General features: G+C 42.1%; 1 protein-coding gene across 3 annotated transcripts in view; it reads left to right on the forward strand.

The window, feature by feature from the left end:
• Positions 1 to 26944, forward strand: part of ATP13A4 (ATPase 13A4) — a 125727-nt gene that overhangs the window by 44831 nt on the left and 53952 nt on the right. For 2 of the 3 annotated variants that reach the window (XM_084802634.1, XM_084802632.1), the window contains exons 4-9: positions 9810 to 9956; positions 13850 to 13920; positions 14006 to 14086; positions 15279 to 15348; positions 16860 to 16994; positions 19989 to 20058. In XM_084802634.1, the coding sequence (XP_084658760.1) occupies positions 9810 to 9956; positions 13850 to 13920; positions 14006 to 14086; positions 15279 to 15348; positions 16860 to 16994; positions 19989 to 20058 (574 nt within the window). Of the gene's footprint in view, positions 1 to 9809; positions 9957 to 13849; positions 13921 to 14005; positions 14087 to 15278; positions 15349 to 16859; positions 16995 to 19988; positions 20059 to 26944 lie in introns of those variants that run through there. The other variant, XM_084802633.1, reaches the window with a different exon arrangement.

The following is a 26944-nucleotide window of genomic DNA, read 5'->3' on the forward strand; positions in this document are numbered from 1 at the left end:
GTTCGAGGTTTACTGCCTATTTTTTCCTTGGCTGTTGCCATAGTTGGCGGAGGACCCCAGGACCCAGACTCGCCTGTAGTTTTCCAGGACCCGCTGGATCCTTCTATTTCCTCTTTCTCCCAAGCTTCTCACACCTAAAGTCTCAATAGGATGACCTCCCCTCTTACCCACTATCCTGGTAGGTACAGTTTTTCATGGGGACGTACACTTTGGACTAGTGTGTCGATATAAGTGAGTATATACCATTTAGCTCTTTTTGCTTCTGTGTGAACTCACTCATTATGACAATTTCTAGTTCAATCCATTTGTCCACAAATTTTGGAAATTCCTTGTTTTTAATAGCTGAGTAGTATTCCATAATGTAAATGTACCACAGTTTCTTTATCCATTCTTCTATTGAGGGACACGTAGGTTGTTTTCAAGTTCTGGCTATTAGGAATAAGGCAGCTATGAACATGGTTGAGCATATGTCCCTGTTGTGTGGTAGTGCATCCTCTGGGTATATTCCAAGGAGTGGAATAGCTGGGTCTTGAGGAAGCCCTATTCCCATTTTTCTGAGAAAGCTTTCCAAAGTGGTTGTACTAGTTTGCATTCCCACCAGCAATGCAGGAGTGTTCCTCTTTCTCCACACCCTCGCCAGCATGAGGTGTCAGTTGAATTATTGATCTTAGCCATTCTGATGGGTGTAAGATGGAATCTCAGTGTCCTTTTGATTTGCATTTTTCTGATGACTAAGGAGGGCTTCGACCATATTTAATTAGGTATTCTGGAGAATAAACTTCTAGATGAAGAAATCCAGAGAGTGTTATGCAGGAGGAATGACTCCTTGGTCTTTTACTAGAGCTTTACCTCAAGGCTCACATTATGAAGACTTGTAGAATGCTCTGGAGGGAAAAGTGCCAGGCACTTACCATTGGGCATTTGATGGGTGAGAATGTAAAGCCTTGGCAATATGGTAAAATTTACCTCAGCTCAAAAAGGGGAGACAGAACAAGGTCCCATGTGTTCTAGACTTTCATCTAGGCCTGCTCCCACCACACTGCCCTTATGTCACTGGTGTTCCAATGTCAACTGGCACCAGAATGACCCAGGGTCCTTTGGAAATAGGTTGTAGGCCCCAGCCCTCAACCCCTCAAGTTTACTAATCTATTGGACTTGGTTTGGGGCCCAAAGAAATTGTGTCCTCAGTGAGGTCTCAGGTGATGTTAGACCCTTTGGTGATGTTAAACTAAATAGTGTGAAAAAATTCTATAAATAGTCAGAACTTCCTTCTATCAACTAACTCACTTGTTCTTTGGGAGAGGAATAGAAATCAGGATATAACCTATGGCTCAGCCACAGATGTTTATAGAGTATGGAGAGGGAAACAAAACTCCATATTCAGCCAACTGTTACAAGTGGACTTTCCACATGCAGCTTCAGTGTCTTACCAAGGCAGGTGTGTTTTCTGGGCCACTGAGTGGAGACCTAATTATTCATGAAAGAATACCATTTGGGGCTCCTTTTTTATGGTCCTTTTTTATAGCCTTGGTGCTTTGCATGTGGTCAGGCAGCATTCTTACCACCGTGTTACATGCCCAGCTCAGGATCCTTTTATTAGGACACTATTCCATGGGAATGAAGAATCCATGAAGCTCTGATCCTGCAGCATGAAAAGAATTCAGCTCGACCCTACACCAAACTGGTTCCCAGATGGCAGTGTTCTTGCTGCCAAAGAAGCAGAAGGTCAGCAGTCACTGAGCCCTCTGCCTCTCAGACTACAGCTCTGAGGACTCTTGGCTGGCCATCCGCACCCCACCCCATGCTGCTGGAAGACCCAAGGCACCAATGGGAGTAAGAAGAAATGGGCAAGGAAATGGAAAAGGGAAGTAGGAAAATGAAGAAGATGGAGGGGGGAAGCAGGTTAAAAGAAAACAAAGAAGAAGAAGAAGAAGAAGAAGAAGAAGAAGAAGAAGAAGAAGAAGAAGAAGAAGGAGAAGAAGAAGAAGAAGAAGAGCACTAAGGAGCAAAGCCGAAAAAAAGGGGCCAGTGCAGAGGCAGATGGGACCCTGTGGGATTTGCTGTCGAAAGCCAGACTTCTAGTCCCAGCACCTTAAGTTTCAAAGCTTTCAGAACTTTGATTACTCCATCTATAAAACCGAACTAGTGACTAGTCAAGTATGTAGTCTTTCTTGAGTTGACATGAGGTGATTGGTTATGTATGTGAAAACCACTTACAAACTGAACTAGATCATTAAAGGCTCGTGGGATGTGTGTGTGTGTGTGTGTGTGTGTGTGTGTGTGTGTGTGTGTGTTGTGACATGTGTGTGTTTGTATGTATCTCTGTGTGTGCGAGTATGTATATATGCGTATTGTATATGTGTATGTGTGTGTGTGTCTACCTATGTATATGTGTGTATTGTTCCCAAACCTCTAAAAGCGTTCTATGCAAGAGTGTGTGCTATTTTCAAGGCACACCTGAGTGCTTGAATGATGTGTTTTCTTCACTCTCAGCAGCCCTAGCATGTCTGTGCAAGAGGATGTGCTCTGAGGTTAGGAATCTAGAGATTTTTCTTCCCCTAGCCAGGTGGTCTCTTCCAGCTTTGTTCTTTTTGTGTGTGTGTGTGTGTGTGTCTGTTTGTTTGTAGTTGTGTTTGCAAATAGACATCCCCTGGAGAGACACATCACTTCACTGGCCGCTCTGGAAGCTATACCCATCATGGAGGGAGTCTCTTCCCTTTCCTTTACTCAGGAGAATCTATCAAGCCCCTCCCCCTCCCCCTCCAGAACTAATCAGAGAAGCCTTAACTCCCTCCAATCTTGCCTTTTCCATCTTGATTTCAACTTTAATTTTTAATTACCTGCTCTTATGTGTCATTTAAAATGGATTCGCTATGCCAGAGACTCTCCAAATAAATGAGCTTCTAAATTGGCCTTTATGTAATTAGACAAGAACTCAATTATTTCCAGCGTTCTAACTATCTGAGACTTGGAGAAAAATATGCTTGCAGCATCCATAGTTTAAAAAGTCTACTGCTAGGTTATTGCATTAAAACGACAACTTCAAAGATTTTGCTTGAATTATTTTGCACTAGCCAGAACCTAGCAAGTTCCCGTCAGGAGACCAGAATGACTCCTACCCAAGACTGTATTGTGTATCTGTTCTTCCTCTTATTAAAAAAATCAGTGCTCGCTATTTATCATCAATCTCAAGCTGGCAAGATTACAGTTTATTATCATAGATACTGATTAACCAGTCACTTCTCTACATAAAAGGCTGTCATGCGCTTGCTGGAAATCCTCAGTATTCAGCTTATTTTCAGTGCTTTTTCTTATTAAGCAGGACTAAGTATGAGATTTTTATCTTTTTTTTCCCTCCAAGAGACGAGTGTAATTACACTCTTATTTCATAAATTTTAAAATGCATTTGATTCATCATTCATCTATTTGTGAATTTTAACCCATTTCTGTAATGTTGCTTCATTTCTATGCAAATAGCATGATTTACATTCATCGATGCTCTGAATTAAATGCTCCTGCTGATTTCCATATCTTTGTTATAATTACAGACACACTTTCCCTTTATTGTCATTGTATGGCACATATCATCAAAACCCCCTCACCTGCAGAGGATAGGGCTTTGTGGTATTTAGATAGGAGGCCTAAATCAAGGCACTTCAATTTGATGTGCCAACAAAGGGTGGCACGGCTAGGGGCTTTAGTGACAAGCTCAGAAATGCTGCAAGGTAGCCATACGAACGCCACCACCTGGAAGGCTACAGGTCCAGCAGGGATGTCTTTAAGTGGTAGTGTTTGTGCTCACCGATCCCCTGTCCCCTCGTTGTCCCTTGTCCCTGTTCACCTGGTCTCTCAGGGGCCACACTTCCTGCAGCAGCACAGCATGTTGTCTCTGCTGTCACACACCAAGTTTCGCTTATAACCGACTCACTCATTTGTTTGCTCGTCCTTTCATTTGCTCACTCAGAGTGTCTGCCAAACACCAACCAGGTATCAGACCTAGGCTGTGACCAAAAGAGATGGGAATCCTGTCCTTACTAAGGGGATTCTAGTGAGAACCCCCACCCCTTTATAGAGGACAGGAAGCGGGTATTCCATCTCCCTTACTGAAACACCCTCATCCTTCAAACCTGTATCACGTTCTCTGTAATGTCTTCATGGCTTCACTCTCCGCTCTGGGACCCACCATCTTTTTTTCATTGTCTGTTTTTTTTTAAAAAAAAAAGTTTATTCATTTATTCATATTACATCTTAATGGTTATCCCCTCCCTTGTAGCCTCCCATTCCTCCCTCCCTCCCATTTCCCCCCTTACTCCCCTCCCCTATGACTGTGACTGAGGGGGACCTCCTTCCTCTGTATGTGCTCATAGGGTATCGAGTCTCTTCTTGGTAGTCTGCTATCCTTCCTCTGAGGGCTGCCAGGTCATTGTCTGTTCTCATTTCTGATGGTTACACTGGTTTTTAAATCTTCATTGTACTAATGTACCATTCACTTTCCAGCTTATGTAGAATTTCACTATGGTTCCTCTAATTGTCACGACAACCCCAGAAAAAAAGGTTATTGTCATCTGCACCTCAGGCACGAGGCACCAGCAGCCCTTCCCTCCGTTTCCTTTCCTGCATAAACTCTGCGATGCTGGCTGATGTGAGCCACAGGCCTAACTCATGGGCAGGTATTTGGGTGGGTGGGGGAGTATATATTGACAATCGAAGACACGACGCACGGAGTTCATCTGATTACCCGAAGAAATATGGAACTACTGAGAAGGTTAACTATGAAAGGTTTCTGGTCATAGCAGGATTACACAATAGAGACTTAACCAAGTCAAACCCAGGAAGGGTTTTTCTGAGGTCTGAAGCTGTGAGTCAAAAGCAGCTTGTGGCTAATGGGGGTGGGCACATGGAGAGTGATTCAGGTAGAGACCCCCCCCCCATGTGGGCAAAGAACTTGACCCTGAGCCTCTCTGAGCCATGGGCTTTTTTTCCATCTCTCGGATGACGCCATGTTCTTTATCGAGTCATTCCTTTTGTTGGATTACAAGCTTTATGAAGACAGTGGTCAGGCCTTCCTTTTTATCCTTTATAGTACCTGTGGCATATGGCCATGACAGGTGCCCAGTATTTATTTTTATTAAATTAAATAAATGGAGTGGGATCGATCATAAATAATCATGGTTTCTACTAGCATTTTGATTCAAGATACTAAAGTGAAACGCTGCACAAGAAGGCAGAGCATTACAGCTCCCTTGAGTGCACACTCTCTCTCCTGACACCCTGTACCCATTTCATTTGACATCCAGCCTGAAATTGAACTGGCCTCTGAGGAACAACTACATGTTGACAAGCAGCTAGGGGGCCTTATTCTTTGGAGCACAGGGCCATCAACATAGTAATTTAATAGCATGGGAAGTGTCTCCAGCAGGGCTGGTTTCTGGTGAGGCTCTTCTTCCTGGCTCACAGGCTCACCTTGTGACATAGCCTTTGTTTTGTTTTCATATACCTCTGGTTTCTCTCCCTTATCACATACGACACGATTCCTATGGGAGTAGTGTGTCATCTGTGACTTCTATTGACCTTAGTCACCTTCTCAAGGCGCCATCTTTAATTACATTGGAAGTTAGGGTTTCAATGTGTGAATTTGGTCTCTCTCTCTCTCTCTCTCTCTCTCTCTCTCTCTCTCTCTCTCTCTCTCTCTCTCTCTCTCTCTCTCTCTCTCTCTGTGTGTGTGTGTGTGTGTGTGTGTGAGATATATTCCATAACATGAAGATACTAAACCCTTCTCCACTGACTCTCCAGGAAAGGGAGGCCCTAGCAGGTGCCTACTCCCTGTGTAGACTAAAGGAACTACTATGTGTATGAAATGCTAGGGGAGGAGACTAAGGGCAGCAGGCACTTCAGGGACAAGGATTAACCCTAACCACCTCAGCTCCAGAGGTTGCAGAGAATTAACCATCTTACCCACGACTCACTGTTTGCTTAGAAAGCAACAAGCAAGCAGAAATTCCTACATAAACTCCAAAGATCTTCTGGATTTCCTTTCCTATCTTCCCCTCACCCTTTGCCCCACCCCTGTCCCTCTCTCCTCTTTTTTTCACATGGACCTTTGTCATATAAGTTGGTTGCTTTATGGCTCCTCCTCCATTTTTGGTCAATATGTCCTAGCAGAACAGAGACACTGGCTAGTCTGTGATTTCTCCACTACACAGGACTTTCTCCATATTTTTGTCACGAAAGCCAATATTCTGGACATCACCATCTCAGCGCAGTAACACTGGTAAGACAAGATGAATGTGTCTGAGCCATCCGTATAGGTGGGGGTCACTATTTCAGCACTGTAGGGAACTCAACTAGAGAAGTCCTCACTTTCTAGTGTCTCTTTGGAGCTTTGGAATGGATTACTTTTGCCCCTAAGGCAAGTTCAGGAGTCTATTTTGTGTATGGGGACCCAACACAAGACATAGGACTGGCCTAAACTTGAGGATCATTATACTGCTTTTAAATTCCAAGAGTTGAAGTTGTTTTAAGAAAAGATTGGAGTATGAGAGCTTCATTGAGCTACCAAAGTTAAACTGGTATTTCCAGGTTCAAAAGGACAAGGTTACAGGAATTAAAAAAAAAAAATACTGTTTCTCTATTTGTCCGCTCAGGTCAAACGTAAGTCCTCTGTGTACTTTCCACTTCTGAAAGTCGCTCTTCCATGGTTTGTAAATCTGCTCTTTTAGATTCAGGGATGGATCTGGTTAATTAATTTGTGGCAAAGATGTAAACCTGTTTGACGACACTGATCTGCCTAAAGTTCAAACCTGGATTAGTGGCTCTCACCCTTCCTGATGCTGTGACCCTTTAATGCAGTTCCTCATGCTGTGGTGACCCCCAACCACTACGTTATTTTTGTTGCGACTTCATAACTGCAATTTTGCTACTGCTATGAATTGTAATGTAAATATCTGGGTTTCTGGTGGCCTTAGGTGACCCCCAAGTTGAGAAATACCATTCTACACAATTAGTTTGGTCTAATCACTCTGCAGAGAGCTGGGGCTACAGGCAGCTACGAGGCACTGTATGAGTGGTGGGAACTGAACCTGGGTTCTCTGCAAAACCAGTGAGTGCTTTTAGCTGCAAGCCTCACTCCCACCTATTTTTTTAAAAGGGGGAAACTTTGCTCTTTGGCAATCACCATTAAACTGGATACAGCATAGCAATTCAGTTAAGTTGTGCATTTAGTAAAGGGCAGAGCTCCAGAGGGTGAGAGTGGATGCTAGAGGAGGGAAGCAGAGGGATCAAGTCCTGGTTCTAAACCAACTGTGCCTTCACTCCTTCATCCAGGGAGGGGAGGGCAGAGAAACTTTCTCTCAGGGGTTTAAGCATTAAAGGAAATAATGCAAAATGCAACATAATGTGCTTGAATGCAATAAATGCTAAGTGTTTTAATAACTGTTATTAGAAACACAGTGCTTTTTTTTTTGGTTATGAGTGTAGCCGAGCCATCTCCCTAGCACAGAAACACAGTTCTTTTTAATGTAATGTCTTTTTATTAATTATTTGAAAATTTCATATAATGTATTTTGGTCACCTATCTCACTCTTACCCTCAACTCCTCTCAGATTCATTCCCCACGACCCTACCTCCTCACTAATATTCCTTCTTTAGTTTTTATATGTATATATAAATATACACACATAAATATGTAAATACAACCTACTGAGTCTATTCAGTGTTGCTGATACATACATACATACATACATATGTATGTATTAGATTGATCACTTGGTATTAGATAACTAATTAGGGGGCTCATACCTGGAAGAGTAATTCTCCCTCCCCCAGAAGTTCTTGATTGCCTGTAGCTCTCCATCTAGAAGTGGGGGCCCGTGAGATTTCTCCCATCCATGTTGGGATGCCAACTGGTGTCGTCCTCACTGTTCAGCTCTTGTGTAGCCAGGTCTATTGTTAAGACTTCGGACGTGCAGTTCCCCTGCCCTACACGGAAGTCACACCTGGCAGTAGATGTCCTGGTCCTCTGGCTTTTACAATCTTTCCGCCCCTTCTTCCACGATGTTTCTTGAGCCTTAGGTGTGGGAGTTGTGCTGTAGATGTTGTATCTGTTGGGGTTGGGCACTTCACAGGCAGTTGCACTCTGTGTTTTGAACCATGTTGGCTTCTGTCTGCAGTGAAGAGAAGCTTTTTTGATGGGAGATGAGGGCTAGCTTGGGTTGTTTGGGTTCATGCTTTGTGTCTATAGTGTCTTTGTGTCTTATAGTGAAGACTGATGAAGTCAAAGACCAAACTATGTAATATTAAACTATGTTACGGTGGCTTCTAGAGAGCTAAATGTTTACTGTAAAATACCTAGAATATGCCCATTAGCTCAAATGTTTAGTTATTCAGCCATCTTCAGTCAGTCTTAGGCTTTGACTATTACTATGTGTGAACTAGGTTTGATTTTGTTATCTCTCCCCTTACATGGAGCAATATCCAATTTCATTGGGGTTTGTTGTTGTTGTTGTTGTTGTTGTTTGTTTTTGCCATTTTGGGTTTTGCTTGTAAATGGTATGGGTGTTTTGTGTGTCTGTATACCTGTAAAGCAAATGTATGCATAGTGCTTGTGGAAGCCAGAAGCTGTTGCTCTCGCCAGAACTAGAGTCGCAGAGGTCTGTGAGTGACTGCTGAGGAGAGGAAATACCAAGAACGGGAACTCAGAGGGTTTTCACTTCAGTATAACCAGCGGACGAGACCCAGCTACAATTACTGCACCTTCTCCTTGCTACCTCTTTCATAAACTCGGTTAAGTCAGGCATCTCCGAGGCAAGTGCGTTTGCGGTGCTGAGGATAGATTGCAGCTCTCACCTACTTTCCCAGTCTTTAACTCTCTGAACCTCACTTTCCTCCTCATCGTTCTCAGCCCCATGAGGCTTATCAGGCATTCAAATGGGTGTGTATTGATCCTGCAGAGAGGAGTTGCTGTTAGAATCACACCGGTCTCCCAGGGAGCAATGTGGTGTCTGCTCACCACGTTTCGTTCTGTGAGGGATACACCAGTCAACCTCAAAGGGGAGTCACTGCAGCTGGGGCCCATGCTGTCGGGGGGGCTCCTCTTCAATTCCTCATCCCTCAAATATCTCAATCTGGGCAGTTGCCTCCGCGCACATTTGACGTACTCGCACACTTGACGCACGCAGTCACGTGTTCTTCACATCTGCACCGTGCTCTCGTCAAGCAGCTCTCCACGTAACGCCAAGCGCCAGCTTACAGTCAGTAAACCTTGTTTCTTACTTCAGGGTGATCTAGAAGAAAGAAGAGGATTGGGAGCCTTCCAGCATCACTGCGACAGTAGTTTAGAAAATTGTTCTGTTTTGTTTTCTCCAACAGTTCAGGGAAAGGTGGATTTTGAGTTAAGCCTGGAAACGTGGGGGTGAGTCCATTCGGTAGATTTCCTCATATTTAGAGGGACATATAGTCCTTCCCCGTGACAATGCCCACTAGACTGTAAGGTCATAGAGAAAGCTCGCCCTTGTCTGAGAGTGTGCCTTTGCTCTCTTTATTTTGGTCTTTGTTTTAGTGGCTCGTGTTTCTGTCTAGATTTCCTTAGGAAATGCTCACAAATCTTTGTCTCTCAAGATCCAAAGACATTATATGCCACCTTTCAGTGATATGTATGTATAATTAAAAAAATCATATATGGTATATATATTTGTCTAGAATGTTCATTAGCTTCATAACTCCAACATTATATGAAATGATGTTTTTCAGGATGAATTTTAGTTTGATGGCCATCTCTTAACTTCCTGGGGGTTTTGATGTCTATTCCTCAGGATGAATTCAAAACATATTCTTGGAAAAAGGTAATGTGGATCTCCCTGTCAGCACTGAGCAGCACGTCTGGTCTGACCCCTGACCACCCTCTCATTACAGATGAGGAATATATCATAAACCGAGCCATACGAAAGCCAGATCTAAAGGTAAGTGACCTTACAGTCTCAGAGATGCCAAAGAATTTTTAAAAAATCATTTATTTCATGTGTATGAGTGTTTGCTTGCATGTATGTACATGCGCCCGATGTGTGCCAATGGAGTATAAAAGTGGGAATTATTAAGTCTCTTGCAATTGGAGTTATAGATAGTCATGTTGGTCCCAGAAACATTACCCATGTCTTCTGCAGGACATACTCGGCTCATGTAACTGTTAAAGCATCATTCCTATTTTATAATGTAAGGCCAGTCTTACAGTGAAGGCAAACCCTGCGGGATATCCTAAGGGATTTGCTTATTTCTGCGAAGGACCTCAGTTTGAACTCTGCTGTCCAAATGGGTTTGGGCTACACCCAACATCTTGGGTTCTGACTAGTTAACATTTATTGAAGATATATTCTTGTGAGCCAGAATGCTTTCTTTTTTACGGCTATACACGTGCAGATAGCTGTTTAAATTAGCTTTTGAAAATAAGATCGGGCTTTAAAATGAAGATAGCTGCTGAGCAGTTCTCTATTGTCAACTGTCATCACCCAGCTGCCTTGAACTGCCAACATAATCATACAGAAGCTGCCAGTCTCCCTCAGGGAGCAATGCCTCATCTGTGAGGTGGCTCCTTCAGCTGAGAATGGGGCTGCCCAGGTCAGCCTTGGATGTAGCTTCAGGGTTTTCCTTCCAGGAAAATTTTAGCACCTTTAATAGTCAGCAAGGTAAATGAGGAAATTTCCAAATAAAGCCTAAGGACAGAGGTCCTAAAATGGAAAGGTTTGACATCCTGTCTCAATGTTGCTTATCCCTTTAGCATATAGGGAGCTTGCTGGCTACTGTCTTCCTGACTCTTAAGTCCCTCGTCAGTACAGCAAAACTCATCTTCCCTTTTCTGCCTTTGTGTTGGGGCTGTTAGGAATCTCATACATAGAGTTGAATAGTAAGGTGAACTAGATTGTGAACTAGAACAGTTGGGTGTTCATAATCAAGTTGGAATCTTTATCAGAATCAAGAGTGTCAGGGGCAGCCATGGTGATATTGATGGCCATGAGAAGAGAATCTCAAGGCGAAGTCATGTACAGTGTTCTTCAAAAACCTGAGGCAGGGTTTTCAAACATCGATGAAGAGGAGACCCTAGAGACTGTGTTGTAGGATTGCGTGCAAAAAGGAAGATGTTCTTATATGTTACGAAGCAGTGAAGAGCAAAAAGGCGAGGGGCTAACTATTCTGACTCCTGAGCAGAAACATGAAAGCCACCCACAGCAGATGCTCCAAGTCCTAGCTTCCCCTTGGAGTGAAGTTCTAGAAAATGGCAAATAGGTAAACTCACCTGCAAATGCTGTGCTCACTGTCCTTTGCCATCTTTTAGAAATCTTGATGACGATGAAGGAGACATGGTTCAGGCAGAGATGTTTCCTGGTGGGGGCAGTCTTAAAGTCACTTCAAATGCCCATCATGGACTTGTGCCTCTCAACACAGTAATAGCCCCAGAAATTGTCAAAAGATAGTGGACCATTCCATTTTATGGCCTGAGGTCAAACTTAGCAGTAACCTTGTCATTCTTTCTTGAGGCAGGCTTGGCTTGAGGATATTTGGGTCTATTGTGTTTTATGTTTCTTGGTCTATGGTTGTATGTGAACTCAGTATGGAAGCCTCTCTCTCTACCCACAGTTTGTCCCATAAAACGTCTCTAACACAGATTGTCAAATATGTGGAATGAACAGGGTAGTCAACCCTCACTTTGTGCATCCTAAATCCTAAAGTCAGGGAGTGTCCAGAAGTTTTATTCTGAGGCTGGCTCGAATCATACGCGCTGTGAGAGAGAACTATGGAGCCTGAACTGCTGAAGGCAAGATTTTAGCCCTCGAGTGACATCATGAAAACGAGGGTCAGGAGCAAAGCAAAGGTGATACTGATACCTACTTCAGGAAGATGAGGAAAGGTGAAGATACTGTGTGACCAGCGCAAAGTCTTAGGGACTGCAGCTGTGCCTGCTGGCTCAGTTTGCAGAGCACAGGGATGCTCAAAAGGAACTTAAGTTGTAAAGGAAGGAACTGGAGGTCCCAGCCTGGCCTGTGTTGGCTAACAAGCCCCAGGGTTGGTTACTCTCAAATGTTCTTTCCTCATTGTCTGACAGCTTAGGAAGGAAGGATTTTTCCCCAGTGGCAATTCACTCCAATTTCATACTGAAAATCAATTGGAAATAGACATGTTTTCAAATAATTTCTTTTGTAACAAACCTTATTGGGATTTTTAAAAACAAATTATAACATTTAGCACTTTTGCTTGGCTTACACACACACACACACACACACACACACACACACACACACACACACAGAGAGAGAGAGAGAGAGAGAGAGAGAGAGACAGACAGACAGACAGACAGACAGACAGAGAGAGAGAGAGACACAGAGAGAGAGACAGAAAGAGAGAGAGAGAGAGACAGAGAGAGAGACAGAGGGAGAGAGACAGAGACAGAGAGAGAGAGACAGAGAGAGAGACAGAGAGAGAGAGAGAGAGGCATACTGACTAGAATTATGATTCAGTAAGGCTTTGGAGCTTAGAAATTTAAACTGTATTTTGTAATTGACATGTGCTTTTACAAAGCAGTCATTTATTTAACAAAAATGTGTTGAATACTTTGATTACGTACCAGTTAGAGGCTATCCCCAGACTGAAAATTTACCTGATGCCTGATTATGAAACTCATAAATGCATAATGTACATAAAAGAGCTGAATGGACCTTAGGTGAAATCTGGTCAACTGCTTTAATTTATTTCTAGGGAAACTGAGGCACAGGGAAAGTTAGTTGAAGTTCTCAAGGTCACAAACAGAAGAGCAGCCAAATCAGGAAGCCTTGGACAGTGTTCCTCAATTTTAACTGCACCTTGGAATTACCTGGGGAAATTTAGAAATATTTATGTCCAAAGGACACTGGACAAATAAAATTTGTTCGGTCTTGGCCACAGAATGGAAACAGCAATATTCTTTAGAGCTCTCTAGATGATTCTAATAAGTACCCCGAGGTTATCTCCGTTGCTCCACAGCAGACGGAGAGCCCCACTGCTTCTCTTTGCGCTTGCTGAGGTCGCCAGTTCTTGGAGATTGTATCGCATAAAAAACGCTTAAGGGAATCAAGAGTAAGAAAGAACAGGTGTCATAAGCAAGGATCTCTTTCTCCGTCCTCGGCCGATACCCTCAGAGCCCTGCTTGCTGGAGTTCGCTTTGCGGGCGACAACCTCTTCTCTCTCCTGCTGCTGTCTGCTCTTCCTCATCGCCTTTTCTGCAGCCTGCTCTGCAGCCCCCTCTTTGTGAGACAAGGATACCCACACTTCGTTCTAGCATCTGGGCTGCTCATAATGTAGCCCTCTTTATCTCCCCAGCCTTCCCCACCATTCTGCAGTCCAACAGGCCCATTCTCTTGTCTCTTCCTTTTGACTTCCTCACTTCATTCTTCAGCTGAGCAAAATCCTTCCCATCCTTAAACATCATGGTTCTGATATTATCATCCCCGAGGTGCCTCCAGCCACCCGCCTTCTCTATATGTCTGCAGTATTTTAAGGCAATGTTTTTACATCACTATATTTTTATTTATTTGACGTACATATTGGGCTATGAAACATAATTTTATTTTGTAATATGTTTTTTCTTCATTAGTTTGTAATGTAGTGAGCTGTGGAGACTGGGTTTTATTTATTCACATATTTATCAGTATGGTGAAATATGCTGACTGAGGCGAATAGGGTGGAAATTTAGGAAAAGATACAATTTTAAGAAGCAAGTCTGGCTTCATTTTTGCCTCTTCCATAAGTGTCACCTTGGCTTGAGTTGCTGTGTGTGCTCTGATCTTCAAACCTGAGACTCTTGAAACACATTTCTTTCTTTTTGTAGGTGAGATACATAAAAGTACAGAAGATAAGATATGTTTGGAATAATTTGGAAGGACAGTTTCAAAAAATTGGGTAAGTTGCTTGGGCAAGTGTCCACAAAGAAGAAAAGCATCGTATTGAAAACATTGCTGCTACTGGATTATTCTGACTGTTTTAGCTCCCTGGAAGACTGGCTCAGTTCTGCAAAGATCCATCAGAAATTTGGATTAGGTCTGACACCCGAAGAACAAGAGATCAGGTACTACATGCGTTGTGTCTCCAGCTCAAAAAGGGTGTGACTGGCTAGCCAGATAGCCCCGTATGCAGTGTTAATTTGCCAACATCAGAGAGGGCTGCAATGATTTACTTAGTGTGTCCCTTGAATGACTCACTTATCTGCAGAGCAACTTGAAGGGGTCAGGGGTGATCAGGTGTGATCCAAAGCCAACAGAAGAGATGTGCAGTGTGAGGCTCAGAGAGATTTTATAGCTATAACAAGGTCACAAAGATGGACACACACACACACACACACAATCTCAAAGGGGGAAGAGTAGAGGAGTAGAGACACATTTCTGGAGCTTGGTAAATGTGCAGTGCATTGCCGCATCGGTATTACCTGCATGCTTGTAAGAACTGCAGAATCTCAGTGCATTGCAGCGTCAGTATACCTGAGTTCCTGTAAGAACTGCAGCATCCCAGTATGCTCTTACCTTCTAAAGCAAGTCTTGTCTTTCATGAGATTTTCCGAATTATCTGTGTTTACATAAAAATGGACGACCATAGCCTATACATTTGCAAAGCTGTTTTAATCTGGGAGCCTAAATGGAAGGCACAGAGAATGGTTAGAATTCACAAGAAAAAATTCATAAAGTGTCGTGTCTCTGCATAATCAAAGCAACGCAATTCTGGGATTTTTCCGTGAATGGGATGTACAATTCTGTATGCTGAGCTTTCTCTGAGAATCAAGGACTTTTCTGCTCACATTAAGACACATATTCAGCCTCAAAGAACTTCTGAGTATGAACAGAAACAATAGGTGCTGTATTTCCCTGTCACTAAAAATGTTCCACTTTCAAGATCTCCCCATTCCATTTCCTTGGAACCATAGTGGGGAGACAGAGAGTTGGGAACATGCGAGTTCTGAAAGTCTTCGAGGGAGCATTGGAGTAGGTAATTTTAGATACCGAAAGTACCACTGAGGGAAATATTTAGACTCAGGGAGTGTAGTTCGACAGAAGCAACATGATCCTGTTTACTGGTTTTGCTCCCGGGACTCCTCCCACTCTTCAGTTACTTTGAGAGGTATGGGTGTGCTATGTACCAAGAGACACTTCGATTGTTCCCAGAAATGAGAGGAGGAATGTGGAGTAGCCCTTTTCTCCAAACATGCAGGAGATACGTTTTCTTCCACTGCCGTGACCAAGTAATCAATCCGCGGTCTCTCCCTGCAGGAGGTTAATATGCGGGCCTAATGCTATTGACGTTGAAGTCACACCTATTTGGAAACTGCTCATCAAGGAGGTAATTTCTCCAGTACTTTGCCTGGACACTGGGTAGAAAATGATGACCCTATTGGTCTGGCCAGTTGGGGATGCTTCCTGTTAATAAGTGGCTGTCATTTATAAGCTGCTTTAAGAGAATGCAAGCCATGCTGCCCTGGACACGCCACGTGCTCTTCTGTTTCACGCTGTCTGTGCGCGCCGCACACTACAATGCACGCTGTGACACTCAGGCGTCCACTTCTTATGTGATGACTCGGGTGAATGCTGGGGTCTCCCCCCTTTATAAAACATACTATGCTGCTTAAGCCCATTTCCATTCTGTGAAACTAAAGTCACATTTATTTTAGGAAAGGGAACCATTTTTTTAGACAACATGTCCAGTTACCTCAACATTCAAAACCATGGGGGAGAAAACCATATTTGGCCAGCCCTTCTACGGTCTACTGGTCTCAATGTACGTGTCAGAGCAAAGGAAGGGCTTGGCCATCATTTACGAAGATAAAAATGTCCTCTGGTGCTTTTATTGTTGGCTTTATTATTTTTTAAACCATACAGCAGTCCTCTGTGTATTTCTGATAGTCCATCTCCGTTTATCTTTGGCTTTAAAAGGCTTGCTAAATTCAAGATACTTCTCAATATTTCTAAACACGTTTGAGGATGACAGAAGGCAAAGCACATTAGTTGAGAAAGGGTCTCGGAGCTTCCTGCTTAGCCAGAAGCCAGGATTCCTGTTCCTCTTAGCAACTACACTGAATTTGAGGAAAGGCGCAACATTTTTTTTTTAAAGGGCACAACTTATTCTCATATAGCAGGATGACAACTATAACTGTTGGTGTTGATGTCTAATGTCTGTCCCCTCCCAGCGAACTAGATGTGCAGTTACAGCTTGCCATGGCAGCTTAGCTCGCCGCATAGGGAAGAATGCAGTCTTGCATTCATCCATTGATGGAAAGTTCTTCAGTGGCGTGGTATCCGGGCAGCTGTTCTGGCATAGTGGGAACAACAGACAAAGTAGTTTGATTCTGTAAACCTGAGTATGTCACCTCTCTGAAGTCTGGGAAGGGTCAATGGGAGATGACAAAATCTGCTCTTCACCCATTGTTCCGATGCTTAACGCAGTCCCGTGCAAAGCACAGCTGTGTAGACTTCTAAGTGCAGCAGTGATTAAAGTAAGTGCTCAGGGGGGCAGAACACTTTAAGGGGTTAGATTTTGGCCCCATGACAGTCACAGCTGCATGACCTTGAGCAAATCTCTCAAGATCTGAGGCCCGCTGTCCTTATCTTCATCGTAGAGATAAAGTAATGACTTCCGGTTAATGAGGTAATTGTGGGAAAGAAATGGAAAGATTTAGGTGGTGTAGCTCAGCATGTTGTCCGGGACATGGAAACTGCTGATTAAATACAACACCAAGAAGAACAGCATATTGTGTGAGGTGACTTCCGGCACAGTGCTGCCGCTGAAAACAACGAACAGCCGTGTGTGAAGCCCAAATGCCATTCTCGTCTTCTTGTGTTTACATCTGCTAACAGGTTCTAAATCCATTTTACATCTTTCAACTCTTCAGCGTCTGTCTGTGGTTCAGTGAGGATTACAAGGAGTACGCTCTCGCCATCATCCTCATGTCTGTCATCTCCGTAGCGCTCACAGTGTATGATCTCAGACAGGTGAGCTTCCCTCCGTCCTGTGCTGACCTCACTGGCTGTTCTTAGACAAGCATCTTGAAATAGAACTGTTCCGTCCATGTCAAACAGAACCGTGTATGTGTGTGTGTGTGTGTGTGTGTGTGTGTGTGTGTGTGTGTGTGTGTATATATATTGTCAAACAGAGCACAATTGTTGCTTCTCTGCAGGTAACACTTTTCTCTTCCTGCATTACTTCATCAAATGGAAGAACCAGTGTTTACAATGCATTCCTTGATCTTTGTGTTTGTTTGGTGTCTATCTGTGAGAGCTCTAGCTCAGCTCTTGGGTTTCCTTACACTTACAGCAAAGGGTCTAGGTGCTGCTGGAAGAAAGCCACACAGAACCGATGACTTGGTCACATAGGAACCCACAAGTGTCACCCTCTTCTGTGCCCCTCAGACCGAGCCGTTCTCTCATGCTGTGAGAATGCATTTCGAGCCATCTCTCCTCAGAGATGCCGGTCTTTTCCGCTTCGCTTTCTCAGCAGATAATCTCACAAGTCGACAGAAGCCTCGTATGAAATCTGCACAGCTCCCTACTCTCTTCTGCCAAATATGCCACCCTCCTCAGCCCCGTTTCCCCTTCCTTCTCCTCAGTGGAGGAAGTGCCTCAGATACCGCCTGTGCCTGTCCCCCAGAGACCTGCAATCCACAAGTGACTCTTCTATCTGTCCCTTTGGAAGAACTTATTGTCAATGTTTTACACTCTTGAGCTTTGCCAAACTTGAACACAAAGCTCAAATGAAGGAGCATTTTCTCACTGCTCTGCACCCACTGACAGATGCTGCTGCAGCGCCCTTCTTCCTTTTACCACAAATCTTGATTCTTTAACCCGTTCTCATGCTCTGAACACTTTTCTTTCACTCTTTACATGCTAACATGATCTATTCATTCACATTTCCATCTGAACAACTTTTGTTAAGGGCGCCAGTACAATCCTAAAGCCTGTAGGTAATTTGAAAAGAAACTAAAATAAAAATATTTAAAATAAGCTACTCATTTTCTCATGTACAAGGACCAATATATGAATATGTTAAAAATAAATTTAAAGCAGAATAACATTGTGAAAGAAAATAGGATTCTTTCTTTCCAACCAAAAGAATTGCCAGTGCTTAGGCTGGACTTTTAGGACTTACTGTGGCCAGCTGTTCTTTACAGTTTAGTGATATTAAACACACACACACACACATACACACACACACACACGCACACACATGCACACTCACAGGCACACACATGTACACACACACACTCATTTGTTTTGCATAATGAAAATGTGCCCTGTGCACTATTTTGCAATTTCATTTTAACTAAATATATCTTTAATATTGTCCCATATTAGCACAGATATGGTCTTTATATCTGGAGTTTTATTATAACTATGTGCTGACTATTTTGACTACTGATAAAGTCTTAGATGGCTTCTAATTTTTTGCTACTAAATCAAAACTGCAGTGAGAACCTTTACATATATGTTTTTATATTCTTTACCTTTATAGTTACTTATATTGCATAGAAACATGTATGTGGCTTATTGTTTGTAATTATATTTATTTGTATTGTTACCTGAATGAAATATATTTCTTTCAGTAAATTTACTGGCAATTAACGGTAATGTTCCTGTTGTTTTCCATTTTGTCTCCTTTCTCACCAGACCCTTAGGTATAGAAAGAGCTGCTCAAAAAAATGTTGGTTGAGTGAGCATACAAATGAATGAAAGGATGAATTAGTAGCGTAATCCTCTTTGACATTATCCTATTGTATTAAATATTCTTAGGGCACACTTATCAGATTTAGAAATAATGCATAGAGTGTATTAAATCCATGACAATTCTGACACACACATCTGTATCTACATCCATCCATCTATCTATCTATCTATCTATCTATCTATCTATCATCTATCTATCTATCTATCATCTATCTATCTATCTATCTATCTATCATCTATCTATCATCTATCTATCTATCTATTATCTATCTATCTATCTATCTATCTATCTATCTATCTATCTATCTGGTCATTTTCTTTTCCCCATTACTCTCTCCCGTCCCTCCTCCTACCCCACTGAAGCCCCTCATCCCAACAAGGTTGTGTGTGAGTGACCCACTGAGTTTAGTTAGGGTTACCTGTATAAGCATGAATTAGGAATTGTTTTCTGGAGTATGGTCAACTTACCAGTGACTACACCACTGAAGAAAATCACACCCTCTTCCAGCAACCAGTAGCTTCCCACAGGCCACGCCCCCCTCCCCATGCCCTGGAGAGGTAGAGCCTGTGAGCCTGTCCCTTTAGGGAGTGTCTCAAATAAGGACAGTAGGATAAAAAATGAAAATCTGAAATGATTGGAAAACTTAACCACCCTGCACCAGAACCAGTTAGAAGGTCATTCACATAACGTAGAATAAAACATATTTATTTATTTTTGTCTCTTTACTTTGACTCACTCTCAGTGTAGTTCATTTATAAAACCAAATCACCAGTGGAAAGCCTGTTCTTGGAAATTCCTTTGTGCTACAGAATGCATACTGCTGAGAGGAGATGCTTCTCACCTGAGTGACAGGTTACTCAGCTCTCGCTCCTACCAAGGATCTTCACCTGGCCCTCCATGTGTTTTTTTTTTTTTTTAGACTTTAAGCTTTAAGTCTTTATTTTATACCAAGCAAAGCTGACTAGACATAATTGGAAATACATAAATAGTACTTGTTTTTTATTTTATTTTTATTTTTAAAACATATTTTATTAATTTATTCATATTACAACTCAATTGTTATCCCATCCCTTGTATCCACCCATTCCTCCCTCCCTCCCATTTTCCCCTTACTCCCTTCCCCTATGTCTGTGGCTGAGGGGGATTACCTCCTCCTCCTATATATGCTCATAGCCCTCCATGTTTACAGCGGATTAACACCATGCTGAGTAATACCTGGGGGTTTATACTTAAAAGATAAATGTCTGTTTTCCTTCTCTTTGTAGCAATCCGTAAAACTGCACCATCTTGTTGAATCACATAATAGCATTACAGTCTCTGTGTATGGGAGAAAAGGTAAGTTCCACTATTTTATACCTATGTGTTATATCCAAAGGCAATCAGAAAGTGACGTAACTTTGGTTTTTCTGATTGTTCCTCCTAACTCACCTGCATGTGTATTTTTCTTATATGTTTGCTTATAAGAAAGAGGAATCTGAGATCTCTTTACTACGCAAAGAAAGCCTACGTTCTAGGGGTTGATTTAGGATGGCAAACCAAACATATCAGTAATGTGTATAATTCAGTCAACTTTGACATATGTGTATACTGATAAAACTATCAAGATCATCAAGTTAACAGCAAGACTCACTCCCTGCAGTTGCCTTGAGTCCACTTATTGTCCTTCCTCCCTACTCACCTCCCTCACACACAAGCAGTCATTTATCTGCATTCTGTCACTATAGGTTAGTATCTCTATTTAGAGTTGCTCATAAATGGTATTATGTAAGATGCGTACTTCTGTCTTTTATAATATATTTTGAGTTAGTTTGGCAAGAGGAGACCAAAGTCCACAATGTAAGATTCACTGGTTTTATTAAGAGTGTTAACAGTACATTCCTTTTTTTTTTTTTAATTCCTTAAAGTATCTCATTACATGGGCGTACATTTGTTCCATTCACCTGTGGCCAATCTGTGAATGATCTCACTTTGGTTGTTGGTGTTATTATGAACCACTGTGCTATGGCCAGTCGGGTATGAGTCCTCTCACAGACATCCGCCATCGTCCCTGTGAGCACATTCCCAGTTACAGAGGTAGATGCACAACATTTGAAGAAGCAAATAAATTATTTTCCAAAGTGACTGTAGCATTTCCGTTCCTACCTGCTGCACACGACAGTCTCCGCGCCATATTCTTGCCCGCATTCAGTGTGGCCGATCTATCTAATTCTAGCCACTTTCATTTGTAGAAGTATCTTATTGCTTTAATTTGCATTTCTCCAATGGCTAATGGCCCCGAACTTCTTTTCAAGGGTTTGTGTGTGACTCACATGCCTCTTTTGAAGTATCCATTTGTATCTCTCTTGGAGCAGATAGTCTCATTTTTAACTTTTCAGTCTGTGATCAGACATCTCCTCTCAGCCTATGATGTTATCTTCTTATTTATTCACAGCATCTTTCAAAGGGCAAATGCTTTCACATTTCTTAAAGAGCAGTTAATGAGCCTTTCCCTTTACGGATCCTACATCCGGTCTAATTCCTAAGGCTTCCTTGCAAATTCCACGATCACCAGGCTTATCCATACAGCTTTGAGCTCCGGTTCCATATTGTTTTTCCACTATCCTGCTTTGTGCTTGTTTTGAACTGATGTTTGCTTTTCTCAAACAGGCATTTACGTACTCTGATGCCATTTGTTGAAAGAAGATTGACTTTGCGCTAGTGTGTTGTGTGGTTGCCTTTGCACCTCTGCTAAGAGCCTGACGTCTATGAAGGTGGACCAATGTGTGGACCAATGTCTGGACTTCATGTCCTGCTGTACTGTTCTAGTCTCTTGTTATCCCAGCACCTGCTACATGATCTTATTTAATATGATCTGAATAAGTAATGTGAGGGCTTCAGTTTTATTCTCTTTCAACCCTACTTGGATGTATAAGACACCCGCTCCTCCCACCCTGGTTGGGTTAATATGGGTCATTAATTTGGAATGATCTAGAGTCACCATGGAGACAAGCTTCTGGACACACCTATGAATAATTATGTGGATCAAGATAGCTTCCCAGCATGCCTGTGAAGGATTATCTTTATTATGCCAACTGAGCTGAGCTGATGCCCTTTCCCAGTGGGTGACACTGTTCTGAGGTCCTGGACTGAGTGGAAGGGAGAAAGTAAACTGAACACTAGCATCCTCCTTTTTTCTCCTTCCTGACTGGATGCAATGAGGCCAGATGCCTCAACCTCTTGCTGCCAGACTTCTCTCAGGGTTGGATTGGATTCTCTCAGCCTGTAAGCTAAAGAAAATCCCTTTTTAAGTTGCTTATTGTTGGTTAATTTGTCATAGCAACGAGAAAAGTAGTTAATACAGAAAATTGGTCCTGGAAAGTGGTGGTGTTGCTCTGGTAAACATGACCATGTGTGTCTTTGAAGGTCGCAGGCCTTTATAATTATTTTGTGCCTAGAATGTGGAAGAGTCTGGTGCTCTCAGGTAGGAAAGTCCTAGCATGGTGAAAACACAGCTTAATGGGCCATTCTAATGGAAACCTGAAAGAAGAGAAAAGCACAGAGCAACACAGTGTTGCCTGGTTCATTAGGTTTAAGAAAAGAGTAAGGACTCCACCAGCAATTGGGATAGGAGCCATTCATGTGATATTTTGGCCAAGAATCTTGCTTCATTCTGCCCATGTCTGGAGAACCTGAGTTAAGTTGAGTTTGAAAGTAGTGGATTAATTGATTAGGTGGAGAATATTTCTTGACAGAAAAACACTCATTGGCTGTAACCCTTAGCCAGGTACACAGTGAAAAGGAGCAGAAATTAGGGCAGAAGGATGTAAAAATGTGCAGTTGTTTGGAGAGGAAAAGAGACTGACTTTAGAATCAAGGTGCATGCTGAAAAGGAGGTTGTAATTATTAAATAGAAGCATCTTTTTCTATACTGGGACAATAAGAAATGTACTGTGGATAGCAAGACCCATCCAGCAAAGGTTGAGACTTGAAATGCAAACTCATCTGAAAGGAGAGAACTGAAATTGAGAATGCAGCTAATAGGAATTTTTGCTCCAGTAAACTAACTGCCTAAAAAACGGTTTCTCCAGGGTTGTCATACAGAAGCTGATACGGCTGAAGTCCAAAGAGACCAGGCTATACTTCAAGCTGTCAGGAGACCTTGGCAGCACTGTCCATATGTAATTGATTTTGGAGGCAGCATTGTCCATATTGAATTGATTTTGGATGCAATGTGGAGTGGGTCATGGAATCCATGGTTGTGGTCCATGGCTCCTGAGAGCTGCTGTAGCTAGGAAATGTGTGACAGGGTCAGAGTCCTTGCAAGGAGTCCCCAAGAGGCTATTGATCAAATCCATAGAGTTTAAGTTTCAGGAGATATACTAGGATGCTAGGGCAATGGTATGCCTGACTAGGAAAGTTGTAGGCATAGAGTAGAGCTGGCCTAAGAAAGAGGCTTTGTGTGCTGTGACAGAAGTGGAGGAGTGCAGTTACTCAAATCCTGTCCAGCCCACATGATTACATTATGAGCCCCAAAGGCTGGATATGGAGGTGTAGGATTTGATATTTGCTCTGCTGCATTTAGGTCATGCTTTGCCTTGACAACTCCTTCTTATGAAATCAGAATGTTTAGTGTGCCATCGTACGATAAAAATATCTAACTTGATTGAGAGAGAGAGAGAGAGAGAGAGAGAGAGAGAGAGAGAGAGAGAGAGAGAGAGCGTTAAGCGTTCACAGTTAAGAATTTGTCTTGAGTCTTAGTTAAGACTTGGGCTTTGGGCTTTTGAATAGTGTTGTGACCATGAAAGACTTTGGAGACTTGTAGAGACAGACTAAATGCATATCATGTGATAAGCTGAAAAGGAAGCATCTAAGGAATAAGAGTGGTGTGTTTTTAAAATACAATTTAAAATGATATATTTGAGTGACATGTTGATAAGTGATGGGCTGTGATGGTTAATACTGGCTGTCAACCTGACATGACGTAAAGTATACTTGTGAGCGATGATCTCAGTTTAGTTGTTGAGCATGTCTATGAAAGATTATCTTCATCAGGTTAATTGAGGTGGGATGTCTTACTTTAACTATGGGTGGCAACATTCTATGGGCTGGGGTCTTGAGCTGAATAAAAAGGAGGGAGTCTGTGGTACATTTACACTATGGAATACTACTCAGCTATTAAAAACAAGGAATTCCCAAAATTTGTGGACAAATGGATTGAACTAGAAATGATCATAATGAGTGAGTTAACCCAGAAGCAGAAAGAGCCAAATGGTATATACTCACTTATATCTGGACACTAGCCCAAGGGACACGTCCCATGAAAGTCTTCACTTACCAGGAAAGTGGGACAGAGAGGACAACATCCTACTGGGACTCTAGGTGAGAGAAGCATGGGAGAATAGGGAAATAGAAGGATCCAGCGGGTCCTAGAAACCTACAATAAGAACATTATGATGGGCGGATCTGGGCCTTGGGGTCCTGCTCATACTATGGCACCAGCCAAGTACAATATGTGCCCTAAACTTTGAACCCCTACTCAGATCTAGCCAATGGACAGGACATTCTTCACAGTTGAGTGAAGAGTAGGGAATGCCTTTCACATGAACTCTGGTGCCCCATATTTGACCACGTCCCCTGGATGGGGAGGCCTGATGGCACTCAGAGGAAGGATAGCAGGCTACCAAGAAGAGACTTGATACCCTATGATCATATACAGGGGGAGGTGGTCCCCCTCACTCACAGTCATAGGGGAGGGGAGTAGGGGGGAAAGCAGGAGGGAGAGACGAATGGGAGGATACAAGGAAACAATTTCTTTTATTGTTTATTCGATGAAATTTTGATTAGTATGATGTTACATCTCTAGGTCAATTGTAGAAAATTAGCGTATTTACTGATTTGAGTATTTTCTACATAGATGTAGATTTCTTTAGGTCTTCTTTGAGTCCCCTCATCTGTATTTTGCAGTTGCCAGGGTCTGAGCCTTCCACATTCTTTCTCACATGGAATCTTCAGTAGTTGTGATACTGTTATAACTATTTTTTAAAGAGTAAATATTTGTTCATTCTTTACTTGGCTCTATCATGCATTTGCTGAGAGTGCTCAGCCGGAGTGTTAGGGATCTCATTTCCACCATGGGAGTCCTTGTTCACAGGGATTTTCAGAAGCATCCTTGGTGCAGAATTTAAGATAAAGTGAAGTACAAGTTCTTGACAACACTTACAATTTGAGTTTAGATATAAATGTTTCTTTTTTTTACTTGTGCTTCTCCTTACACTGGTGCTTCCAGTTCTCAGGGATAGCCAAGAACAGTTCATTTGGTTTATTCTGCTAATACAACAACCTCAAGCAACAAAACAGCACTCTCAGCAATGAGGAAAGTCTAAAAAAACAATTTACAATGTTCTGAAGAGTTCCCCACCCCAGTTGTGAGAGCTCATTAGGAACAGAGCCCAATATACAATGCGATTTAATAAATATGCTTTGGTGTCATTAAAAATAGTTCCCTGCATGGGCCTGCCGGCAGTGCAATGGATTCAGTTCACTCATTTGTTTTCAACTTTTACCATCAGCGTTTCAATTTATTTTTATTTTACACAGACACTCTAAAAATATCTCCATGTTTAAAATTTAAATTCATAAGATATAAAATATTCAGAAGAGTTCAACTTTCCTCCCCTCCTTTTGCCTTGTTTCTTCATTATAATCACCTTTGTTGGTTTTTAATTTATTCTTACATTTATAAAAATAAAAAAATTACGTATAAAGTAATAGCTTATATTATGCACGCAAAACAGTGTCATGATTACAATTGTTTTTTTAAATGAACAAAAGCATACCAAATTTGACTAATATTTACATACTAATGTTTCCAGGGCCTTTTATGACAGGGCCTTATATACACACTCTCCGTTACTTATAAATGTGCCATTCTCTCATGTGTCTTCCTAGCATAAATAGTGCTACAATAAAAGGCTTCTTCATACGTCCTTTCATCTTTTCATCGGTATGTCTTTGGTATAGATTTTGAGAAGCAAAATTTCTAGATTAGAGAATAAATGCAAACATACTTTTACCAGGAAAGTATTGCCAAGTTTCATTCAGTAGGGATTGTGCCAGTTTGCATTTAGATTAGAAATGTGTGAGTGCCTATTTCCTCACAGTGATGCCAACAGAATATGCTGGCAGAAATACTTGATTTTTCTAGTCAGAGAGGTAAGCAATAGCACCTCATGTATATTCACTTCTCAATTTTTTTTTTTTGTAGAGAGAAATTGTAAAAAGAGGTCACTCTATTTTTCCAGAATGATTTAAAAACAAGTTGCTGGGGTTGTAGGATGGCTCAGCTAATATGGCAGTCGCTAAGCAAATGTGAGGAGTGGAACCCTGCTCTCCAGGGTCCGTGTAAAAGCTGGGCATGTGTGGCAGCTGCCTCAAGTCCCCGTGCTCAGGAAGCAGAGACAGGAGGTCTCCGGGGCAAACTAGCCAGCCAGGTCAGAAACCTCAGCTCTGGGTTCAGCGAGAGACCCTGCCTCAAAACACTGAGTCAGAAGTGATGGAGAATGACACTTGATGTCAGCTTGGAGCTCGCACATGCGCACTCACTCATGTGCACATGCATCCACCCACCCACATGCAAACATGCATATACACATATATATACACATGTATATTTTATACATACACATACAAAAGAAAAAAAGAGAATAACTTGCTGACACGTGTCTCCACCATCTTGACATAGTTCAGTGTGCATTTTTTTTTTTAGAGAACAGGAATTCTCCTGAAGAAATTGTCATGTCATCTGGAAGCTAACTGACACATGCTAACAATGCATGGTCTTCTCTTCGTCATATTTTCTCAGTAATGTTCTTTCTGGAAAGGAATCCAGGGTCATATACTGATGTTGTTTGCTACATATTGTTTGTAGTTTTCAGTTGTTTCTTCCATGACCTATAATCTCCCTTTCTGGTTATTTTGTAAAATGTCTCTATGTTTGGCTTTGGTAAATCACAGGTATGTACATGCCTGTGTGCACGTGCACGTATATGTGCATGCATGCGTGTATGCGTGCATGTGTGTGTGTGTGTGTGTGTGTGTGTGTGTTTGTTTGTTCCTTCCTATCATGATGTAAATAATTTAAATTTGTTCTATTACTAGTGATGTTAACTTGGGTTACTTAATTATGTGGTGTCTGCAAGTTCTTTTCTTTTGTAACTTTGCTATTTTTCCTTTGGTAATTAAT

This window comes from Acomys minous (assembly GCF_964271855.1).
Source record: "Acomys minous genome assembly, chromosome: 11".
NCBI lineage: Eukaryota > Metazoa > Chordata > Mammalia > Rodentia > Muridae > Acomys > Acomys minous.